This window comes from Cavia porcellus, unplaced genomic scaffold (assembly GCF_034190915.1).
Source record: "Cavia porcellus strain 051 isolate PalLab524CR breed Dunkin Hartley unplaced genomic scaffold, mCavPor4.1 scaffold_9, whole genome shotgun sequence".
Lineage (NCBI taxonomy): Eukaryota > Metazoa > Chordata > Mammalia > Rodentia > Caviidae > Cavia > Cavia porcellus.
This window is the reverse complement of record NW_026947492.1, coordinates 42,256,225-42,280,485: the sequence shown is the minus strand read 5'-3', so window position 1 is coordinate 42,280,485 and position 24,261 is coordinate 42,256,225. Positions and strand designations below refer to the sequence as shown.

The 24,261-nt window shown below is 38.8% G+C and overlaps 1 protein-coding gene across 7 annotated transcripts in view; it reads left to right on the top strand.

Annotated features, from left to right (window-relative positions):
- The window catches only part of Fat3 (FAT atypical cadherin 3), a 646,812-nt gene that overhangs the window by 549,972 nt on the left and 72,579 nt on the right, over positions 1-24,261 (top strand). For all 7 annotated transcript variants that reach the window (XM_063256268.1, XM_063256266.1, XM_063256271.1 and 4 more), the window contains 4 exons: positions 1,952-6,025; positions 11,084-11,280; positions 12,294-12,447; positions 15,565-15,798. In XM_063256268.1, coding sequence (XP_063112338.1) covers positions 1,952-6,025; positions 11,084-11,280; positions 12,294-12,447; positions 15,565-15,798 — 4,659 coding nt within the window. The remainder of the gene's footprint in view (positions 1-1,951; positions 6,026-11,083; positions 11,281-12,293; positions 12,448-15,564; positions 15,799-24,261) is intronic.

Sequence of the window (24,261 nt, the reverse complement as noted above, 5' to 3'; positions counted from 1 at the left end):
TCTAAGGATGAAGAAGTGCTCCTGGACCTAGAGTGAGGGAGGACTTCCCTAAAAAGCCTGAGGTAGGACCCCATAATTAGTGAGCACAGAGACCCGTCAGCATTGGTGCCATCTCTGAAAAGTAACCACTGCTTATGGGAAATGCTTTCTGGCTCAGTTCCATGGTGCTCTTCATTGAAAGCTTACTTTTAAGAAATCATTGAACTTTTTGTTGTTATTGTCATCATGAAATGGTCATGTGTAGGTGGCAATGTAAAGTCATGTGGATATCAAATATAACATTGTTTAATATTCACATCTTGAAGCTGGAATCAAATGATCTCTTTATTAGATATGCTTCCTTTTAAAAAATAAATAAGTTGGTAAATTTTATACGAATATAATCCTTTTCTGTTTAGACATGGAAAAATCTATTTAATTAGTATATAACAAGAAACATGTATACAGTTTTATGTGCTGTTTGTTTCACTAAGCATATCATACAAACTAACTCTCTGAATCCTGAGTCCTGTCTTAATGATTTTGATACTTAAATGTTCTTTAGGTATACTTGAAAGCCAGGAACTTTAACTTGTGTTTTTTGAGATGTGCCAGGAAGCTTGAAGAGGGAAACATAAAGCATGTTGTCCACTACTTTTTAGCTCTGTGTCACCATTTACCCTTCTTTATGTTCTTCAACTTTCGTGTTTTCCATTTTGTATTTTATCACCCTCAACAATCCTAGATTCCAAATTACTGCAGAGCAGAGCCACAAACCTGAAAACAAGGTCATGGTCCACAGCTCTTCCAATTTTGTCCATGCGGGATTCCATGTCTCCCACTTTCTTCAGAAAGCCCTCACATTACATATACCTTATTCCTCAAGGTCTTGGCTTGCAGGTTGATTTGAATTTCCAGCTTCATAAGAAAGCTCTTAAGTGTTTAGTGAATAGAATGGTTACAGATGGAAGCAACCTCCTTAGACTATTTTATGTGTACTTCGGTGTCTGTGTGTTGAGGCTGTGGTAGAACAGTACAGCAGGAGTGCAGAACAGAGAAGGAATCCGAAGAAGTTCTCACCACTTGAAGAAATGTGACCTGAGAAGAATGTTCCATAGCTGATAGAACCCACCTCATCAAAACTGGAAGATGTCAATCTTGGTAGAGTGAAATAACAATAATTTCATGTTGCAAATGTTAGCTTGAATATAATGTGAAACTAAATGACAATATAGTAGTGCTCCAAAACTATTACTACAATACTCCTTCTTTTAGTGTAAAACACTGGATATGGCTTGATTTAGGGAGAGATAGATAGATAAATGATACATGGACAGACAGGTAGATAGGAGTAGCAATGGCAATGTTATGTGCCTATCTGTCTCCTCCCAGGTTAGGAATGAGGAAGTCCTGCACATTCTTAGCAGAAATATCTCTCCTAAAAACTTCCTCATTTCTCACCTTGAATGTACACAGTATTGTGTTATTGCTGTTGCTACCATGACTGCTGATACTTTTAACCTAGACCCAAAAGCTACTGATTAAAAAATTAATAATTTTACTGGAAAACTTATTTCAGTTGCCTTCAATATCCTAGAAAGAGACCTCTGTCATTTTTATCAGAATGATAAGGAATGAACACAAGAAGTTGCTGTCTGCTGGCCACATTACAATAAAAGGTCATTGTTTGCTTTGCAAGGTATGAGGACTTACCTGATTACCACCCACTCTTCACTCCTGCCCTGTTCCACTCTGATGGGCATAAATACAGACAGACACTGAAATACATATAACAAATTCTAAGGTTACTGTTCAAATCTGTGACCATTCTTTTCACTAACAATTTACGAGGTCTCTGATGAAATAAGAAACTGTTGATAATCTGAATTGCTTTTGGATGAAGTGTTAATCTTATAAAGAGATTCTGTTGACCCACTTGTAACTCCTTGCCCCATTGATTTCTGCATTTTAGGGAATACTGGGACCACATTTAAGATCGAACCAGTCCTGGGCATCATCACTATTTCCAAAGAACCAGACATGACAACAATGGGTCAGTTTGTTCTGTCAGTCAAAGTCACAGATCAAGGTTCCCCACCAATGTCAGCCACTGCAATTGTGCGCATTTCTGTCACCATGTCTGATAACTCTCACCCCAAGTTCACTCACCAAGACTACCAAGCTGAAGTAAACGAGAATGTTGATGTTGGAACATCAGTCATTTTGATCTCTGCCATCAGTCAATCAACCCTCATTTATGAAGTTAAAGATGGAAACACTGATGCAAGCTTTACCATCAATCCATATTCTGGAGTCATCACCACTAGAAGAGCTCTGGATTATGAACATACTTCTTCTTACCAACTCATCATTCAGGCCACTAACATGGCAGGGATGGCTTCCAACGCCACAGTCAATATTCAAGTTGTTGATGAAAATGATAATGCTCCAGTCTTTCTCTTTTCTCAGTACTCAGGCAGTCTGAGTGAGGCAGCCCCAGTCAATAGCATTGTCAGGAGCTTGGATAATAGTCCACTGGTGATTCGAGCCACCGATGCTGACAGTAACCAGAATGCACTGCTTGTGTATCAGATTGTAGAGTCCACAGCCAAGAAGTTTTTCACAGTGGACTCCAGTACAGGTGCAATCAGAACAATTGCGAACCTAGACCATGAGACCATTGCCCACTTCCATTTTCATGTGCATGTGAGAGACAGTGGGAGCCCCCAGCTGACTGCAGACAGTCCTGTCGAAGTCAACATTGAGGTGACAGATGTGAATGATAACCCACCTGTTTTCACTCAAGCTGTGTTTGAGACTGTCTTACTCCTCCCTACCTATGTTGGAGTGGAGGTTCTGAGAGTTAGTGCCACAGATCCTGACTCTGAAGTGCCCCCTGAACTGACATACAGCCTAATGGAAGGCAGCTTGGATAATTTTTTAATTGACTCAAATAGTGGAGTACTCACTATAAAAAACAACAACCTTTCCAAAGATCATTATATGCTGATAGTTAAAGTGTCTGATGGGAAGTTCTACAGCACATCCATGGTCACCATCATGGTTAAAGAAGCCATGGACAGTGGCCTCCACTTTACACAAAGCTTTTATTCCACCTCAATCTTAGAGAACAACACTAACATAACCAAAGTTGCTATTGTCAATGCAGTTGGAAATCGCCTTAATGAGCCCTTAAAATATAGCATTTTAAACCCAGGAAACAAATTCAATATAAAATCTACCTCAGGAGTCATTCAGACCACTGGAGTTCCCTTTGACCGTGAAGAGCAAGAATTATATGAGTTGGTCGTGGAAACAAGTCGTGAGCTAGACCATCTACGTGTGGCTAGGGTGGTGGTCAGGGTTAACATTGAAGACATAAATGACAATTCTCCAGTCTTTGTGGGCCTCCCTTACTATGCTGCTGTGCAAGTTGATGCTGAGCCTGGGACTCTGATATACCGGGTGACAGCCATTGACAGAGATAAAGGTGCAAATGGAGAAGTGACCTATGTCCTTCAGGATGATTATGGCCACTTTGAAATTAACCCTAATTCAGGGAATGTTATTTTAAAAGAAGCATTCAACTCTGACTTGTCCAATATTGAGTATGAAGTCACTGTTGTAGCCAAAGATGGTGGAAAGCCCTCTTTGTCCACATCTGTGGAACTTCCCATCACTATTGTCAACAAAGCAATGCCAGTGTTCGATAAGCCATTTTATACAGCATCCATCAATGAAGACATTAGAATGGACACTGCTATTCTAAGCATTAATGCAACCAGCCCAGAAGGTCAAGGCATCATATATATTATTATTGATGGGGATCCTTTTCAGCAGTTTAACATTGATTTTGATACTGGAGTCCTGAAAGTTGTTAGTCCTTTAGATTATGAAGTTACCTCTATTTACAAATTAACAGTGAGGGCCAGTGATACCCTTACTGGTGCTAGGGCTGAAGTCACTGTTGACTTACTAGTTAATGATATCAATGACAACCCTCCTATTTTTGATCAACACACATACAATACAACATTATCAGAAGCATCTCTCATTGGCACACCTGTTTTGCAAGTTGTCTCCTCTGACATAGACTCAGGAAACAATAAAATGGTTCATTATCAGATTGTGCAGGATACCTACAACAGCACAGATTATTTTCACATAGACAGTTCAAGTGGCTTAATCCTGACGGCAAGAATGCTGGACCATGAGTTAGTACAACACTGTACTTTGAAAGTCAGAGCAACTGATAATGGTTTTCCATCACTGAGCAGTGAGGTTCTGGTTCATATCCACATTTCTGACATAAATGACAACCCTCCGGTTTTTAATCAACTCATTTATGAGTCATATGTAAGTGAATTAGCCCCCCGGGGCCATTTTGTAACCTGTGTGCAAGCCTCAGATGCAGACAGCTCTGACTTTGACCGCTTAGAATATAGCATTTTGTCTGGAAATGACCGGACAAGCTTTCTGATGGACAGCAAAAGTGGAGTCATCACCCTGTCCAACCACCGAAAGCAGAGGATGGAGCCTCTGTATAGTCTCAATGTGTCAGTTTCTGATGGGTTATTCACCAGCACGGCACAGGTACATATCAGGGTACTAGGGGCTAACTTGTACAGCCCTGCCTTTTCGCAAAGCACATATGTGGCTGAGGTGAGAGAGAATGCAGCTGCTGGTACAAAGGTAATTCATATTCGAGCCACAGATGGGGACCCAGGAACATATGGTCAGATCAGCTATGCCATTATTAATGATTTTGCCAAGGATCGATTTCTCATAGATAGCAATGGACAAGTCATCACAACTGAACGGCTAGACCGGGAAAACCCTTTGGAAGGAGATGTTAGTATTTTCTTGAGGGCCCTCGACGGTGGAGGAAGAACAACTTTTTGCACAGTAAGAGTAATCGTTGTGGATGAAAATGACAATGCACCCCAGTTCCTGACAGTCGAATATAGAGCCAGTGTAAGGGCAGATGTGGGAAGGGGCCACTTGGTCACTCAGGTTCAAGCAATGGATCCAGATGATGGAGCAAATTCAAGGATTACTTATTCCCTCTATAGTGAGGCCTCTGTCTCAGTGGCTGACCTCTTGGAAATTGATCCTGACAATGGATGGATGGTTACAAAGGGCAATTTTAACCAGCTGAAAAATACAGTACTTTCATTCTTTGTCAAAGCAGTCGATGGGGGCATTCCAGTAAAGCACTCCCTCATTCCTGTCTACATCCATGTCTTGCCCCCTGAAACATTTTTGCCTTCATTCACTCAGTCTCAGTATTCCTTTACCATTGCAGAAGATGCATCCATTGGAAGCACAGTGGACACCCTGAGGATTTTACCCAGTCAGAATGTCCGCTTCAGTACAGTTAATGGGGAACGGCCAGAGAATAACAAAGGGAATGTTTTTATCGTAGAACAGGAAACAGGCACTATTAAACTTGACAAGCGCCTTGACCATGAAATTAGCCCAGTTTTCCACTTTAAAGTGGCAGCTACTATCCCCCTGGACAAGGTAGACATTGTGTTTACTGTGGACATAGACATCAAGGTATTGGATTTGAATGACAACAAACCAGTCTTTGAAACTTCAAGCTACGAGACCATCATAATGGAGGGGATGCCTGTTGGCACCAAGCTCACACAGGTGAGAGCTACCGATATGGATTGGGGAGCCAATGGGCAGGTCACTTATTCCCTCCACTCAGATTCCCATCCCGAAAAGGTAATGGAAGCATTCAATATTGACAGCAACACAGGCTGGATCAGTACCTTGAAGGATCTGGATCACGAGACAGACCCTGCCTTCTCCTTCTCTGTGGTGGCCTCTGACCTGGGAGAGGCATTCTCTCTTTCTTCTATGGCTCTGGTCTCTGTCAAGGTGACGGATATAAATGACAATGCACCAGTATTCGCCCACGAGGTATATCGAGGGAATGTGAAGGAGAGTGATCCTCCAGGAGAGGTGGTGGCTGTACTCAGCACATGGGACAGAGATACTTCTGATGTTAATCGCCAAGTGAGCTACCATATTACAGGTGAGTCTCGACACCCAGGTCTCACCGTGTGCTCTACTTACTAAATAAAGATGGGAGATGTGAGTGAGTAAGAGTATAAGAGAAGAAGGAAGATGAGGTAAGGACCTAAGAGCAATAAAGCCTTTCCTGGCAAAGTTAAAGATCTCTCAATAATAGATTTGGTTTTTTGACCATTGGTTGTTAACTCAGCCTTTGCCTGGAGTTCATTTATTTGTCTACAGCATTACCAAGGTTGGCTCTCAATCTTTGTGTCACTTATCAAGTCATAAAGAAGTCCAGACAAATATTTTAGTTGAATAACTGAAAATAACAGCTCTTTTGGGTGAGTAGAGACATTTCTAAATATATCTCTTTTTTCTCCATTGTTTTTATTACTAAGCAAACTGAACAGATTGATTTCAGTATGCTTCACATACAAGTTTTTCCTGGTCATAAAAGTACACAGACACACACATAGACAAACTGGAACGCATAGTTTGACATTTTGCTAAGTCCTAAATTATAATTCCAAATCAAGAGGGGTTTTCTTCTGAAAATTCCATTTACTTGGCTCCTTTTCTGTCTTTCCAAATAATAAAGTAGCAATTCATTGGAAAAACCAAGATAGATGAATGAGGTCACCAAAAGTGCACAAAAATGTCGCTACTGCTTTATAGAGGCAAGGATTTCATGTCAGAGTGAAAAGGGTTGTCATTGATTAGGAGTAGCTTGCTAGGACTGACAGGCCTTTGACAACAAAGAGAAAAAGGCTAGTAATACGAAGACAGCCCTCCTAAAAATGATTTGGAGGAAGGCAGTTAAGCTAAATTTTGATGCTGTAACATTCAAAGCCAGAGCATAAGCAGAGTGCCAAAAGATTTTAAAGACTCCATCAATACTTATAGTCAGGTGGCTTTCCCTTTAGAAAAAACCACATTATTCAGAGTGAAAAGTGAATTAATTAGAATACCCTTAGGACACAGAATCTGCTTAAATATGTTAGTGGAAAAGTTAATTAATCACTGCAGAATAAGATCCACAGTAGAATAAACATGTCAATGCTTGGAGTTTCAGTTCTTTTCAATATTAGTCACCTCTTTCTTTGTGGAACTGTGATCGAAGGTGTTTTACTTACGAGAATTTTTTTTATATTTTATGCTTTTCTGATACCTTCAGTCTTTTTCACTAATATATATTTCTGCAGTGAAAATGTGAGATAGTGGTAAGGAAAGAAAGGTGCATACAGCTACCTTTTGATTTATTTGCATTTCATTTTAGGGTGAAAGCTTCTAAGGCATTTTGTAGGCTACTTTCCTATTTGGAAGAATTGTTAATTATTCAGCCTTAATTATTTTTCCATAGTCTCTAAATTCTCAACAGATGATTTAAAGGGACCATCCCATCAACTTTACCAAAGTAATGAGTACAGAGTAGCTTAAAGCTATCGTTACTATTAGCAGCACCAACCACCGACTGATTTTAATTAGATTTAACTTTTGCTCTTGGTGTAGCACAACTTGGCTACATTGCCTCAGATTAACAAAGGATCATTAATTATTTTATGTAACAAAAAATGGTGTGGGCCTGCCTGCACTGAAAGCATTTAATAGATTAAATTTATGTGCACTGAAATAATATTCAACTAAAGCACAATTGAACCTTAGCCACTGGTAAGGAAAGTGATATCCCAGGGAGGACCCAAAGCCTCTTTAGACCAGGATTTTTCAGCAACACAATTGATCTTTGGCGATGTATAGTTCTTGGGGATTGGCTTTGTGTGTATTATAAGATGCATCACAGCATCCCAGCCCTCCACCTACTGAATTCCTGTACCACATACTACCATCATGCTTCCAACATGACAAGAAAAACATCTCCAGACACTGACAAATATCGCAGAGAGAGAAAAGGCACAATCCCCAGCTGAAAGACACTATCCAAGAGAAATGTTTTCCATACTTTCTGCAAAACTTGAGTATGATTATTTAACGGAATCCCCACAGTGCGGAGGCTCTGAATGCAACCAATTCCATATACCTTACAACCCAGAGTACATTCTGGCCCTCAGAATCCCACTCCTTCCCTTGCAGTCTCTCCTATAGAGTCATGATGCTTGCTGTTGCCCTTTACTTAGTTTTTTCCTTAAGACCCGTTAGAAGGAGACGTGGCTTCATCATTTCAGTGAAGTAGCACTCAGCATACAGTTTGTTATTTATTTGTTAGTTGTGTTCGAATGTAAACTTAGACACAATAAAGTTTGTTGGAGCACATAGCAGCTCCACACCACAAACTTTTCAGGGTCTCCCATAGGTACTATGGGAAAATTTTTATAATATTCTCTTGTAGGAAGACAAAGGAAGTATTTGGTTTAAAGTTTAAGAGTAAAATCCCTGTATTAATCGCCAAGGGCCCTGATGCCCTGAGGAACCAGCTCTCGGTTCTTTGGGCTTTCATGAAAGAATTCAGTCAAAATACTTAGGTGGCCTTGCAAAAGTATAAGTAGAGATATTTATGATTCAAGCAAGAAAGTGGGTTGAGCCCCATAGGCAGTACTACCAAGTTAGAGTTTAGGTATCTTCTTATCCACTCAAGAATTCCTAGGATTCACAAAATGTGTTAACTATGATTATCAACAATTTTCTTGAAGGTTACTTTGGAATTGCAAAATGTTTTCCTTGTTCTTTTTAGATGATCAGTATATTGGGGAGGAGCTTAGTCATGCAAGAAATTTATGAAAGATAAAGTTCTATTCTAAATCACCTATCAGCCCAAAGTGGGAAGGTCTTTAAAGAATGTTCTCCTTTATGATATCACTATGCCACAGGCCACAGTGCACAGGAATTCTATATCCTTTGTTTTGTAAATGGGTGGCCAGCTGGCCAGATATTAGGATAAATGTGCACAATATGTAATTTGAACAAGTCATTATGCTCCGGAAAGTCCTTCTGAGTCTGAGAACAAACAAATGATTATAAATGTATCATACTCTTGAGTTTCTTGTGAAATTGGGGAAAGGGTATAACTCTCAACCAGCTAGATGTCAGCTAAAGTCGAAAGATGAATTCTAAGAAACAGCTGAGGCTAAGAGTAGCAAAACCTGTCGGGGAAAAGGAATGGGGGATAGGAATAGCTCCTGAGAGACAGGAGGAGTCCTGAATCAGGGTTTGCAATGAGCCCAGTTCTCTGAGAGAGTTTTACAGAGTGAAATCATGAGTTGAGTAGAATGGGGGTCAAAACAGTAACCAACCAAGAAGATTACAAGTATAGTCATTTCTCTAATATTGATCTAGTAGTAACAAGGACATATAGATGATGTCATTAACCTTGGTCAGTAATCTATAGTCTTAGTCTTATCTTTAGTCTTAGTTTTAGTAATCTTTTTTTCTTTTTTTTTTTTTTTTTTTTTTTGGTCTTTTTCGTTTTTATTGGTACCAGGGATCGAACTCATGACTGCCTGCTTGCAAGGCAGGCGCTTATGCCACTGAGCTAAATCCCCAGCCCCTTGTTTTAGTAATCTTAATATTACCCTTAATGGATGGTAAAGTATTCCCCAATTTAAATGAGATAATGGTTTATTTATAAAAGGAAATATAAAAGTGTGATATCAATAATCTCAAACTTGCCTTTATCCCTTAGTGAAGTACACAGATCTGGCCATGGTGACTAATCTTCAGATACACACCTACAACCAGTTTTGATGTGTTCTGATCTTCTGCACTGACTCCCTTAAGGGCCGAGCCCTGCCTGACTGTCCATAATCTTTCTACCTAACTTAGCTGTCTATAATGCTTGTTTTTTTTTTTTTTACTATAACTGGCTAAATAACTATTTACTATAATAGTATTTGATAGTAACCATAACTATTTTGAACCCTCTTTACCCTGAAGATTCACTAACATCTAACTACCTTCCTGACACCTTTCAGAAGTTAGTTCCCACTTTCTCTTTGGCAAAGTTTAGTTTTGCTATTTGCTTGAGCTGGAATTTGGTTTTGCTCATAGAAACTTTAAAGTACTGGCACCTTCTCTGCCAAATACAATAATTACTTTAACTGTGGTAAGCCTTTCCTTTATAATGTGGGTTTCACCACAAGAGCAAGGATTTTTGTTAGTTTTGCCCACTACTGTTACTTTGCTGCCTAAAACAGTGTCCCCAAGAGGGTGAAAAGTAACTGAGTAACAGAAAAAACAAGATGGTGATCCTTTTACCTGGCCCCAGACTCTTACCAAGTGTCTTCAGCCCTGTCTTTCTCAGTATTTCAGCTAACATTATTTTTCCTTTTAGGGATCAGAAGGTCAAGGTAGCTCTCTTCCCTCCTCTCCCTACCTTGTGCTAAGCTAGCTTAGTCTCCGTGTAGATTAATGAAGCAGAAAGGTAACATGGCTGTGACCATGCCAGTGCTTCAGCATCATAAAAAGCCGTTCCACTTCATCTCTTCTACTTTTCTTCTACTTTCCCCAGCTTCATTCTGATAAATTTGACCTAATTTTAGGGCTTATCTTTGAACTGTTTCTTAAATGACCTCTCGTTAGGGCTATTAAATACTAACGGGTCTTGTTCTGGCGTGTAAACTTTTCTCCCCAAACTCCCACGCTTATGAAAAGAACACAGCTGTATGATAAAGCCTTCATTAAAAGATTGCTTAATAGAACTGACTGCCTTTTCTTGATTGCATAATCAACAGTTAATGAAATTGTCTTGGTAACAAGAGCTATAGTGTATTACATCTTCTCTTGAGACTAAGTGAAAAGACAATTGTAACATCCTGAGAAGAGGATTGATTGTTCACAGTTTGAATTTGATTGTCCTTAAGGGAAACTAAACAAGAGATCATCTCCTGTTTCTCTAAGTGGATTTTATTCCCTTGGAAAGTCACTGTTTTACTTTCCTCACAAGCCCAGCATATAAATAACATGTTTTGTTACAGGAGAATCAAAGGGAATATGAATTTTTTTGCAGTGTCATCAATGATATACAGTTTGAGGAGTACCTGGATAAACCTGCATGGGCCTCTCATGTTTAATATAGACCAAGGCAGGCATGTCACCCACATCTTCAGAACTTCTGTTTCCATTGCAGGAGGAAACCCCCGAGGAAGGTTTGCTCTGGGCCTGGTACAGAGTGAGTGGAAAGTCTATGTGAAGAGGCCTCTAGACAGAGAAGAACAAGATATTTACTTCCTCAACATCACTGCTACTGATGGGCTCTTTGTCACACAGGCCATGGTAGAAGTGACCGTCAGTGATGTAAATGACAATAGTCCAGTGTGTGATCAGGTGAGAGCTGGGGATTATAGCTCAACAGAGCTATACTTCTGCTTCTCTAAAATTAAACCAAGACTCATGTGAGTTTTCTTTTTATTTTTTTTTCCCCCTTGGTACTAGGGATCAAACTCACAATCTTGTGCTTGCCAAGCAGTCACTGTGCTACTGAGCTGTATTCCAGGCTGAGTTTTCTTCTTATGGCCAAACTAAAATCTGTTCTTATGTTTGGTTGGAGGAAAGAGGGTAGAATGTAGAGTCTATAATAAAATGCACTAAATATGAAAAGAATATAGCTAGTAAGACCAAGTACCTAATTTTGGGTTAGGGAATAAATCTTAAAATTAAATAAGTAATTTATAAAGTACCTTATCACTTTGATCTAAATTACTAACAGACTTGTCTGTATATTACTTTTTTACGCAGCTAATTTAATGACAGTGTTGGTACTGAGCACAAGTTTCTAGGATCCTCATGAAGTAACCTTTAAATTGCTGTTCTAAACATGTTAAAAGGTGCTAATACTAAATTTCAGTTTCTTCTTTATTTGAATTAATCATTATTGAACATACTTTTCTTACTATGTGAATCAAGACAGAATGGTGTTCTGTAGCTTAGAAATAGATCTCTGATGCAAATTTCACATGTTAGTAGTTGGTTTTCAAAGAGTTGAAAAGAATCCCAGAATCTCACTGAATCTCACAAGATAAATGGGCACAGTGTATGATGTGTCAAGTCTTGGTTTCACAGGGGTGAGATTTTTATCTTCTTCTCCATTGCACTCGTGCGTCTTACAGCACTGAACACACAGACAGTGCTTACTAATATTTTCTGAATGAATGAACATGGGAAGAATAGGCAGCAAGACGCCATGTTTTACCATACGGTGCAGTATAAATAGCCAAAGAAAAAATAGTTGAAGGTAAACTACACAAATGAATTTTTAGAGAACCCATGAATAATAGCTAACTGGGGAAATCATTCCCCAAATAGTGATGATTTAGTTAGTTTTGCATACCTTTTTCCAGGTGGCATATACAGCATCATTTCCTGAAGACATTCCATCTAATAAAATCATCCTCAAGGTCGGTGCCAATGATGCTGATATTGGATCTAGTGGAGACATTCGGTACTCACTCTATGGATCTGGAAGCAATGAATTTTTTCTAGATCCAGAAAGTGGTAAGGTGACATTTATCTTTTAGCTATACACCACTGTTTTTCCCTCCATGAGAAATCTCAGACTCTTAGGTAGTTATGATATAGGGGAATGAAACTCCTTCTCTACTAGATGTCTAGTATGAATGCATGTTCTCTAACATCGAAGAATGAACTTTAGGAACAATGGAGGTTAAGAGCAGAATATATTTATTGAGAGAAAGAAAACTTCTGTCTGAGAGAGAGACAGAAAAGATCTCAAGTGGGCTGCCAAAGATTCTGTCTTTTCTAGGGAGTTTTATAAAGCAAAAACCACTGAGTGAAATGGGCCCAAGATTGGGAAAACATGGAAACTGGCAAGACAGGCAAGCATGAGGTGGGACAGAACTATGGCCAACCAATAAGATTAATTGCTCAAATAAAATTGATTACATTATGTGAGAACAAATGAGGTATTAAGTCACATAGAAAGCAGGCATACTTAAAAAGTAGTGACTTCCTGTAGGGTGTTGGGATGATGACTCTTGGCTTCCTCAGGGTGATAGAGACCTATTTAGAATATCAATTCCTCATGTTTATCCTTAGGAATTATGTGGGTACATTTGGTTTATCTTTTGTCTTGAGTTCTGGCCCATAGTGAAGATGTCTGTCTCCTCTACATTTGCAAGGTATCTGGCCTTCTGCCCTGGCTCCTTTAAGGGCCCAGCCCTATCTGACTGCCTATAATATTTCTATCTAACTCAGTTGCCTGCAACAGTTGCATGAACAGTGGACCACATGAGACACCTTACTTAGTATTCTAGAGCCTTCACATGATGCCCTGGTATCTTGGACACTAAGAATTAACAGGGGTATATTATGCCAGATGTAGTGCTCTGGACTGCACAACTAAACTAAACTGTGTTTAGTTTATGAGACTTGCCCAGACTTTCTCTGCATTTATTAGCATCAAAAAGGCACACTCATCTATTTGCTTCTCCCATCCGTGAGTTAGGCATCACCTTATAAAAGTTTGCAGTATGAATTGGAGAGCAATGCATAGTAAAGAAAGTTTTATTGTTCTTTAAATCCCTCTATGGTACCTTCTTCATTTTTATTTAGGCAGTTGTCTAGCTTTCATTAAACATTCCTGCCTAGTTCTCCAAAGTGGTGAGCCCTCAGATTTCTTGAATATTCAGGTAAAATTTATAAGGTGAAAGGTTATATACCCCTGAAGGCAGATACCTACACTGAAGGCTAGAGCTAATAAAAAAGCCATTGTCCATTGAAGCAAACTATAAATTGTGAATTGGATAGCTTATCCAATGGCAATTTTTAAGTGGAGTTTAAAAATTAAAAGTTTGAATATTTCCAGTATTTTGTTGGTCCCAGTTATCAAGAATTACTGCTCTACTCCCACTGACCTTCTATCTTCCTCCAAAGTGCTGACATAGCTACGTGGGAATATTTTACTTAGATATCTGGACCCCGTCCTTATTTATTCAGTAACACTGAGTACCTGATAGACATAAAAGCACTTTATGGGATTTGTGTGGTGGACACCAAGATAAACAAAACCAATCATGCCCAAGGTTATTGTAATCCAGTAGGGAAGATAACAAGAAAGCCAGTAATAATGAAAGGTAGAATAAAAGGAGAGTGTAAAAGGTGTTATACCTGGGAACACTGGAAAATGTAGTAGCTAATATTCTGAGAAGAAGGAAGAGAACTTACTTTAAGGAACAGCTAACATTTGAACTAAACCTGAATTCTAGAAGTTTAAGCAGGATACTGCAGGCTATAGGGACAACATGAGCAGAGAACAGAGCACACCCCTTAAGTGTAATCCACAAAATGGCAGTGTTATGGGATTGGGGAACCCATGGGAGTCTTTGCAGGTCTTGGTTGGACAAGACACATAGAAAAGGCAGCAGAGTTGTACATTTGTTGAAGTTTTGAGTGAGGTGTACACCCACTGGGTGAAAGTAGCCAGAGAAAAGGCTCAGGAACACCTTGTCTTCAAATTGATTGTGTTCATCTGCACATGAAGGGTTGAAAATAGTACTTTTCTGACTGGTCCCAGTTGCAGTGTTCAGGTGTCATTTTTGGTTCTTTATTCTGCATGTATCTTCTAAGTTTTTATAACATTTGGTACATTTCACCCAGTTTGTGGTCCAGTTTGCCCTGACCCTAAACTCCTACCTCAGCAGGAAAACAGCTCTATCTGCTTTCTTGCACAAGATAATGGGTATCTTGAATGTTTTGCTAAAAAGCTGCTTAGATCTTCTTGAACACAAGAGAGAAATGATGTGACCTGTGTTTGAGAACTGGCTGACTGCAACAGGGAAGCCATAGGAGGAGCTGCCTTATAAATACAGTTGTCTTAATCCAAATTTCTGCCACCTTATTTAAAAATACTATTTTATAAGTCTTACTTTGTGTCAAATACTTTGTGTCTATTAGGTTTGTCACTGTGTTCATTCTCATTTCTCATTAAGTCTTAAACAGCATCCTAAATAAATAAATAAGAAACAGCTTTCCAGAGGCTGGCATCCAGCAGCAGCTGTGTAACTTTTCCAGTGATGACAATACGAATGAAACAGACCTCCAGGCTGGCTGTCAAGTAACTGCTGCTCCAAAACTTCCCAAGCCTGTCCCAGTCCACCCCTAAACCACAAGCCCCTCCATAATCCAGGAAGTCAAAGTTTATCCCCAACACAGTCTGAGTACTGCAGGACTTTGTTCTGTAAAATCAGTATGCTTTAATTACTTTATTTTCATCTAAAAGACAGGGTAAACAGTTGAGTATCTGGAAATAAAAAGTTTATTGACATTGTTAACCATTAAACAACCACATATATTAGTCCATTTTCCGTGACTTTTCTACGAAGCTTCTTCATGAGCCAATAGAAAAATTGATAGTCAGGTATGACAGAGAGATGAATTTGAAGGTCCTATGGTTTGTTGTCGCATTCAGAATGCTATACTTTTTTCCCTAATGCTTAAAAACATTGAATACGTTCCCTTTATCAAATAATAGGACATTTGAACCAAATGTCTGCGTTTCTCATATTTAGAATATTTATTGAATTGATTCTTTGTTTTTCAAGAAAGGCAGTTTTTGAAAATCCAGACCGACTGTGCTGTCATGTCTTTTCACAGGTGAGTTAAAAACTTTGGCTTTATTGGACCGAGAGAGGGTCCCAGTGTACAATCTAATCGCCAGGGCCACTGATGGAGGTGGCAGATTTTGCCAGTCTGATATCCGCCTGATCCTAGAGGATGTGAACGATAACCCGCCTGTGTTTTCTTCTGACCACTACAATGCCTGTGTCTATGAGAACACTGCCACTAAGGCTCTGTTAACCAGAGTACAAGCTGTGGACCCTGATGTAGGTAAGTCAGTGACTCTGTCCAGAGCTTTCCTGGCTCATGCATTGGAAATTTCTCCAAAAACTGTGTTTCCTTCAGTTTTATGAGAACCCCATAAACCCTTGGGATCCTTATCATAAGAACATCCACTGAAAGCTCCTTTCAGCTCTTTACTGGTGCATTTAACTATTTTTAAAAAGTCCCTCCTCTTCCTACAATTGTAACAGATGCTGCAAATCCCTTTACTTTTTAACAAAGCATTTGGGATTGGTTTAATTCTTTTTTTTTGACCTTTTGAATAAAAATAGCAGCTTCTTTGCTAGTCTGTTCCTCCTAAACAGTTAAAATGCTGTGTTATGTGGTAGGGAGAATTCATTTCCATTTTATAAAAAATTGCATCACATGCTTCAGGTGAATTATGACAATCCTCATTTATAGTGGTGGCCTAAATGCAAAGACCAATTACTAAATGTGCAGCAAGTCCAATGTGTATTTTTTTAAATTGTCATTTTGCAGAATATTTTTGTTACTTTGCAGAATAAGGATGAGGGAGATAAAAGGAATTAGAACTGAAAGTTGCTAATAAAGTTTGTGTTCAAATCTACTTTATATAATGAGATGATGAGTTAGAAAAAATGAAGTTAATTGCTAGGTAGACCTTCTGAGAACACATAAGTTATCAAGTTATGATGGACTATAAATATGAAAGGACATATATAAGCCTCTTGATTATGTATTTTAAGAGCTATAAATCAGAGGACTAGGGAATGATGGGATGTGTCTGCTATGTTAAACAGGTCTTTATATAATTCAGTGTCTTATTGCTTAATTCAGAATTGAAAGAAAAATTATTGAACTAATGGAAAAATAAATACATGATAATTAGTAGAAAACAAATGTAGAGCACAGGGTCTCTGCATATTTCCCCTTAGAGAAATTAGTAGTTACACTTTGAATTATTGTTCAGCTACATTAACATAATTTTTGAGGCTGAGAACCAAAAAACTGTGCATATTATTATGAAAAGATGACAAATGGAAAAAGACTCTTACTGGCATATAATTACATGACAGCTACAAGTACTTTTTGAATAGAGGATTAGAAGAAATTCTCTGGACCTTTAATGGCAGAATTTTAGGGGGTAAGAGCAAAGAATTAATGAAAATAAATCCTTTAATCATCTCAAATTTGATTTTGAGAGAGTATAATTAGTCCATAGATAAAATTTTAGCACCCAAAAGATTGGAATTGTTTCACTCTTTTCACAAAGGAGTTGGGGTGCTCACACTGCCACGGATAGGACACAGAAGTCTGGTGAGTGCAAATGATGTTGCCTTACACTGTGCAAAAGCGGGATGGTATGTAGTTGACTGACAGATATCGTACACAGAGCTTTTTCACAAGTTGTGGTGAGGATTATACAGTTATCTATGTCTGGTTTTTCATTTATTTTTGGTCAACTGGCCATATTTGGAGTTGCAGGGATAGGAGGAACATTTTGACTCTGAGCACTCAACAGAGCAGACTTGATAAATACTTTAAAGGATACAAGAATGAAGGTCTTATTGTACCTTGATCTACTAATTTGCTCTCATGAGCAGAAGGCTATAGATAGAGCTTCAACAACATAGAGAACATGAGTATTCCTGGTGCCTATTCACCAGACCATCGTGTCAGTCACAGGGAAGTTCTAGGCATAAGATATCAGACTCTACTTGGGGCTCATAATTTGTATCTGTCTCATTTAGTTTACAGACATTGGGAAGGAGAAAGAAAATGTTCAAATAAGAAGGGAAGCAAGGGGAGGGAAGAGGAAAAGGAGAGAAGAGAAAAGAGGGGAAAGCGAGTAAAGTAAAGAAATGAAGCAAAACTTTTGTAAATGAGGAAGAAAAATTGAAAGGAGAGAAGGGAAATGGGGAAAACAGAAGAATCGAGATATTTTGTGCACAGGTACAAATTCCTCATGTTGAATGTGATTATTATGTATATCAAAAGTGAACCAATACAGTTAGCTTAAAAAAAACTAAGGTAGCTGCGAAGGAACAAATGACTGATGCAAGGATTACTAACTAAGCACAAGCATGTTTTTTTAGGCACCAAGCAGAGGAAAGGAGTGACTGTGTAGGTCTAGGTTAGAGCTTGCAGGAGTTTTCAGCAGGGGCAGCATCAGCATGAGCTGCCATCAAATGAATGCTTATATTATCTAGAATCCCTTGATATCATTGACTAATGGCTTATGTCATTTCCATTAGTGATTTGAGCAGATTACTCATTCTCCAAGAGTGAACATTTCTTTCATTCCTAAAAGCCACAGACAAGTGGAAACCAGGTACTCAGACTCCCACATTGTTGAGTGGGGGATTCATCTTTGGTCAGATTAAATGTCAGTCTGTAAACGAAGGTCATATACAAGTGTCAGTTAGACTGACTTCAGCGCTCTAGTGCCTTTAATTTCACTTGCACATCCTTCAGAAAAGTTGGAATCATTGCACTTATCTGTATTGGTTTATTTTATTAATAGACTGCTTTTTAAAAAGACCTTTATTACTATGTTTGCAGTAGAAAATGATTACATTCATTGTATCAAATTGGTACATATGTATAACACATTTTAATTCTTTTTATTTTTCCCTTCTCATTTTTTTGCTAAAATTTTGATTCATTTATTTATCTTGTAAGATTTTATGCAGTTAATTATCATACATACAGATTATGTATTTGAAATCCAAATTCTTACTGGAATTTTAGATTTCTGAGTTTTTATAAGAACAGTAGTGCTTAGAAGACTTTTCCATCCCAGATGCACAAGTTTCTTAGTGCATTAAACAGCAGCTCCCTCTCTATTATGGGCCACAGGTGTCCCTCCCTGTTGCCGGCCACCCCATTGACTTATGTCATCACTTAACCTTATTTGTAGCACCTTCTTTAGAATGACCAGGACATTTCAATACTTTTAAAATGTTTATGGGCTACGGATATGTTTTAGTGGTAGAACACTTGCCTGATGTGCAAAAAAACCTGAGTTTAATCCCTGGCACCACAAAAAACATGTTTAGATTTTAGTGCACAGGCCCATGTAATCAATTGTCTTCAGATATTTTGTTATAGTAACCAAACAGACTAAGACAAACAGTATTTGACCATATGATATACTAGGTCACTATAACATGCAGAGAAAGGACAAAGACATATTAATCTGAAACCTGATTCCATAATTTCTTGAGTTCAAAAACCTTACTATGAGTTACTGCATCTTCATGTCCCAATTTTCTAATCTTAAAACATATTAATGCTTTTCATAAAAAAACTCTTTCTTATGAGCCATTTATAATGAAATAACATTAATGCTAGAGTAATTGTGTAGGTTAAGAATAAAATAAAAGCAGAGGAAAATGAATTCTAACACAAGTTTTTGAGTTCTAAGAAATAATATGCCAACTTCTAGATTTTAGCATGAAGTTGTTATTTTTCCTGTAAGATTAAGTGTATCCTTCAATCCTATAAACCAGTGACATGACTTCATGGCCAAAAATTTATAAAAGTTTAATCTTTTCAGTAAATTTAACAAAATGTAATGGACAGACATGTAATAAGCATTACGGAAGGAGCAACAGTGCTCGAAGAGATGAAGATTGTACAGACCTCAAGTCATATGCAATAGTAAAAGAGATGATCGAGAAACACACATATTCTTAATAAAAGGCAGAGCTTCCGTCATGAACAGGATACCAACAGTCTGAGGTAGTATGTGACAGACTATGAGGTAGAAGATGTGACAGACCTCAAGTCATATGCAATAGTAAAAGAGATGATCGAGAAACACACATATTCTTAATAAAAGGCAGAGCTTCCGTCATGAACAGGATACCAACAGTCTGAGGTAGTATTATGGTTTGTGTTCGGATAGCTCACCAAAACCTCAGGCAGTCATGGATGAGGCTGAGTCTGGCATTAGTGATTGATTCATTGTCTAACACTGGGATTAGTGGGGTGAGTGTTGCACCTGTCCAGGGGTTTCAGCCAACATATAGCGTAAGGGCAAGAAGAAGGCATGTCTATCTCTTTTTTGCTCTGTTCCTGCTTGCTGTTTGTGGTTGCCATGAATGTCTTCCCTGCCATGCCATATTGCCTTGAAGCCAGCTGAGCATGCACTGAAATCTCGAAGAATTGTAAGAAATAAACCTTCCCTTGCTTCACTTTGGGCATCAGGTATTTTGTGAGAATAATAATGAGAGAAAAGTAACTAAGACAGGTAGGAATGTATTCAAGAGGACATAGACCCTGAAAATAAAGTTGAGACAGTGTAGCCAACTTAATAGTTGGAGGGATGTCATGTAGTCCAGGAAGAAAGACGGGTAAAACAGGAAAAGTAGACAAGAGCCTAGCTGTGGTTCTTCAGTACGCCTAGGGATTGTGTAGTTAATTCAGTAGTGGGAAAGAAATGGAATAAACAGTTGTGGGCTTGGGGAGTGCTATCATGCTAGAACTTCTATAATGGATTGGAACAAGGCTAGTCAGGGTGTGATATAAAGCTTCTAGAAAAATATTGATTAAAAGCTCCTAGGAAAATACAGAAACACAAGACACAAAATGAAAGGATTGCCTTTGTAATTTAAAAGAAAAAGTATCATATAAAAGGCAGATTGAGTTCTCAGATGTAAAATCTACAGATTTGGGTAAATGTCTTGGCTGGTGACAAGATAGGCTAATCAGTATTTCAACCTTGGGCTCCAGTTGATGGTGCTGTATGAGCAGAAAATAAGACAGGTGACCTTCAATAAGACCTAGTGCCACTGAAAGATGAAAACTTGGTAACACATTGGGAATTTAAGTATGAGCCTCTGAAAAGAAGTCAGGAATTTAGAAGTTTGTGAACCGTGAGAAAAAATGGGGCAATTCGTAGTCACAATAGGAACCAGGTACACCCAAATCAATATTCTAAGAAAAACTCAATACATGTTGGAGTAAAATTGTAGATTTTGTAGGGTTATTCAGGTGACATATGTAGAACGCTAGCACAGGTTCCTGTAGGGGCATTAAAATATAAGCAAGGAATTTTCAACAAAGTCAGACAAGGAAATGGTACCAGCATTTATGTTGAGACTTAAGGGATAGACTTGAATTTAGATAGATAGAGAAGCAAAAAGTGAAGACGTGGGAGAGCAAGAGAAAGATGAGGGTGTTATTAGTCAAGATAAATTTAGCTAGGCTGAGATAACTTTTTAAAAGTCTCAGTGACTTTGCAGACCAATAGTTTAATTCTTGCCCATATGAAGAGAAGGTCATCAGTTCATCCAGTGACTTAGATCTGTCTCTTCTATCTGTCAACACCACTTTGTTGACATTTGTCCTCTGAGATTACCATAGTAGCAGGAGGGATGAAGGGAGCATGCCAGCCCTCACCTGGATCAGCTTGGGAGAGACTCACATCACCAGAAGTAGTTACGTAGCCTAATCACCTGCATGGGTACCTGGAAAACAGGGAAGATCTTGGGAGATTTGGGAGCCAAGCATTGTTTCCACCACAATGAGGAAAGCAAGAAAAGGCAACTGGAGGATCCCAGAGTGGTGGAAAAGCGAGACATAACTCATAAGGTTGGGAAGGATTAACACTGGAAACATGGAAAGACCATTTTCCCTTAGACATGAAAAGAAACGGAGAGACAGACAGGAAAAAAAGCTGAAATTCAAAGGTATAAATTAAGAGACACGTCACAGGAAAACCCAGTGGAAATACATATCTGTCCTCGGGCATCACCACACTGTCAGCTGCTCTACACCTGAGGCCAGCAAGCAGCTGCTGAGTACCTGAGAACTGCAGGCAGTTTGGTGCAGCAGTGGGGGAAATGTAAGAGAGTCAGTGAGACCAGAGGAAGAGATGTGCCTCCCAGCAAATCCTGTGCAGGTGCCAGGTTACATAGGTTACATGACTGTGGTGTGCCTAATTTGTGGTACGAATTACATTAATAGAAAATATGAAAAATTTTGAGTCTTCTAGCGTAATTCCTTTTCCCTTACCTTGCTAGCTAGAGAATAGGCAAAAGATCAAGAAAACTTGTCTTTTGCCAGAACCCTTTTACTTAAACCTCTCTCTCTTTCTGTCTCTGTCTCTCTGTCTCTCTCTCTCTCTGTCTCTCTCTCTCTCTCTCTCTCTCTCTCTCTCTCTCTCTCTCGACAATATTTCCCCCCACCCCAGCACTTGGCATTCTAGTTTTCACTGATATTCGCTGTAATAATGTAAGTTTTCTGTTCACATTGGAAATCCATGAACTGAGCATTTCATGAAGCATATAATGCTGTGGTCCCTGTGCCATGCTTTCTTCATGAGGCAAAAGCTACAATGAACATGTTTTTCCAAAACATGGATCTTATCATAGAAAGTTCACAGCTTGCCCATGGCCATTGACTACCATTTGCTCTAGTGCATAGTGCCTTATGAAGGAGAAGCAAAGTGTGTACCTGAGAGGAACATGCACAAAAGTCATCAGTGAGGGTGTTTAGAAGACCTTTCTGACCAAATCACTTTAAACAAACCTATTCAGTGATTTTCCTGCCTATTCTGATTTATTCTGGCCTTTTTTGAGGATCATTTGTTGAGATCTATAAAGAGAAAAATATAGAGGTCAGAGGAGTCCATAGGAAAATATTGAGAAGGAAATGCTGGACCACTGATGGAAAAGCATATCAAGCTCCCTGGGCTTATGGTTTCCTGCATCTGTGTGAGTCTGAGGACATGGTGCTTGAACCATTCTTTAAGAATCAGATATTGACTTGTCTATGCTTGGAGCTCTGGACACTGAACTTCAGATTTAATGGTCAAACCAAGTTTCAGTGATAGTGTGATAGTGTCTAATGTTAAATCTCCCACAATTACTCTTTGAATATCTAGTTAGCATCTATTTTCTGAAACTCCCATTGGTTGAGGAGATGGCTAAGGGTCACACCTTTGGACTGGTCCTCAAAGGCAAAATAAACAAAAAAAGAGTACCTCCAGAAGAAAAGGTTAACTTTGTAGCATTCACTGCTTTCAGCATCTGGGTGAGAACAAGGAGGAGGGACCAATGTATGGAATCAGAAAAAAAATTGGTTAGGCCTATGCCACAATGGAAGCATGCAAATATGTTGCCATTTCTTCCCCAACTGAGATGCATCTCAACTCTTCCATGGATCAGGACACAGAGATTTCCACATTTACCCCTAAAGGACACATCTAGTAACCATATTAATCAAGAGACTCCGTTAGTGTGAGAAAAACTGTAGATAATTGGCCTTTGACTTTGAGCAAGTCTTTGGCCTCCTTCTGCTTCAGTTTCATCTCCCATAATGTAAAAATGACAATAACTTGCTTCGTTAACCTCAGAGGGTTAATATGAGACTTGCCCAAGAATGAATTAGAAAGTTCTTGGAACTCAGAAAGCTTCTAGGGTAAGATCTTCCTCTCCAAGCTCCTGCAGCATCTCCTGATTATCTTGGCATGGAACTGATTGTATGGCTTTCACTACTAATCTCAAACTTCCCCGAGCAATAATAGTGCTTAATAAGAACTTTAAATGGCAATAATCATAATGTTGCTATTAACATCTACTTTTTAAGCTTCTATTCTATGCCAGGCATTATGCCAAGTGGTTGAGATTCATTATTTCCATTCACCTAGCAACACTGCAAGTTGGCATATTTTTTATTCTATTTAATATGAAAATAAACTCTGAAAAGTGAAGTACCTTGCCCTGAGCCATAAGCTAGTTAGTGGCAAGGCTGCAGATATTATAAAAAGTCTCAAGAGGGTTCATGAACAAATAGCCTGTTGATAGTGACAATATAGTCCAAGGCAGTGTCCATACAATAAAATGAAAATATCCATGACTTATACTGGTGACAAAATCACATGTGTTGCTCATAACATCGTGTTTTGTAACATGTCACATTGACAAATGAATGTGGTGCCAAATTTGGTTACAGGTTAATGAAAACAAAGATGCCAATTTGTAGCTATCTCTAACGTAACTCTCAGGGATCACATGACCCATAGTCTTCTCACACCCCTCTCTTGAAAGTGGACTAGACTTATTCATTTATAATACACAAAGCATGGCAAAATTTGGGTCATTAAAAAGGCAGTGCATCCTTTCTGGGAATACCTTCTGTATTTTTCTTCTTTGGCTGCCGTAACAACATATCACAGATGAGGTGGCTTATATAACTGAAATCAGTTTTCTCACAGTCCAGAAGTCTAAATTCAGGTACCAACATTTGTTAGGTTTTAGTGAAGGCCCTTTTGCTAAGTAACCGACAACTGGCTTCTTACTGTGTGCTCATGTGGTCTTTCCTAGGTGTATGTGGCTAAAGCAAGGGATAGTAAAATCTCTTCCTTTCCATCTCTTATAAAGTTCTCAACCGGTCACATTAGAATCCATCCTAATGAGCTCATTTACCTTAATTAGCTCCCAAATCTTTATTTCTAAACATAGTCTCATTGAAGATTAGGGC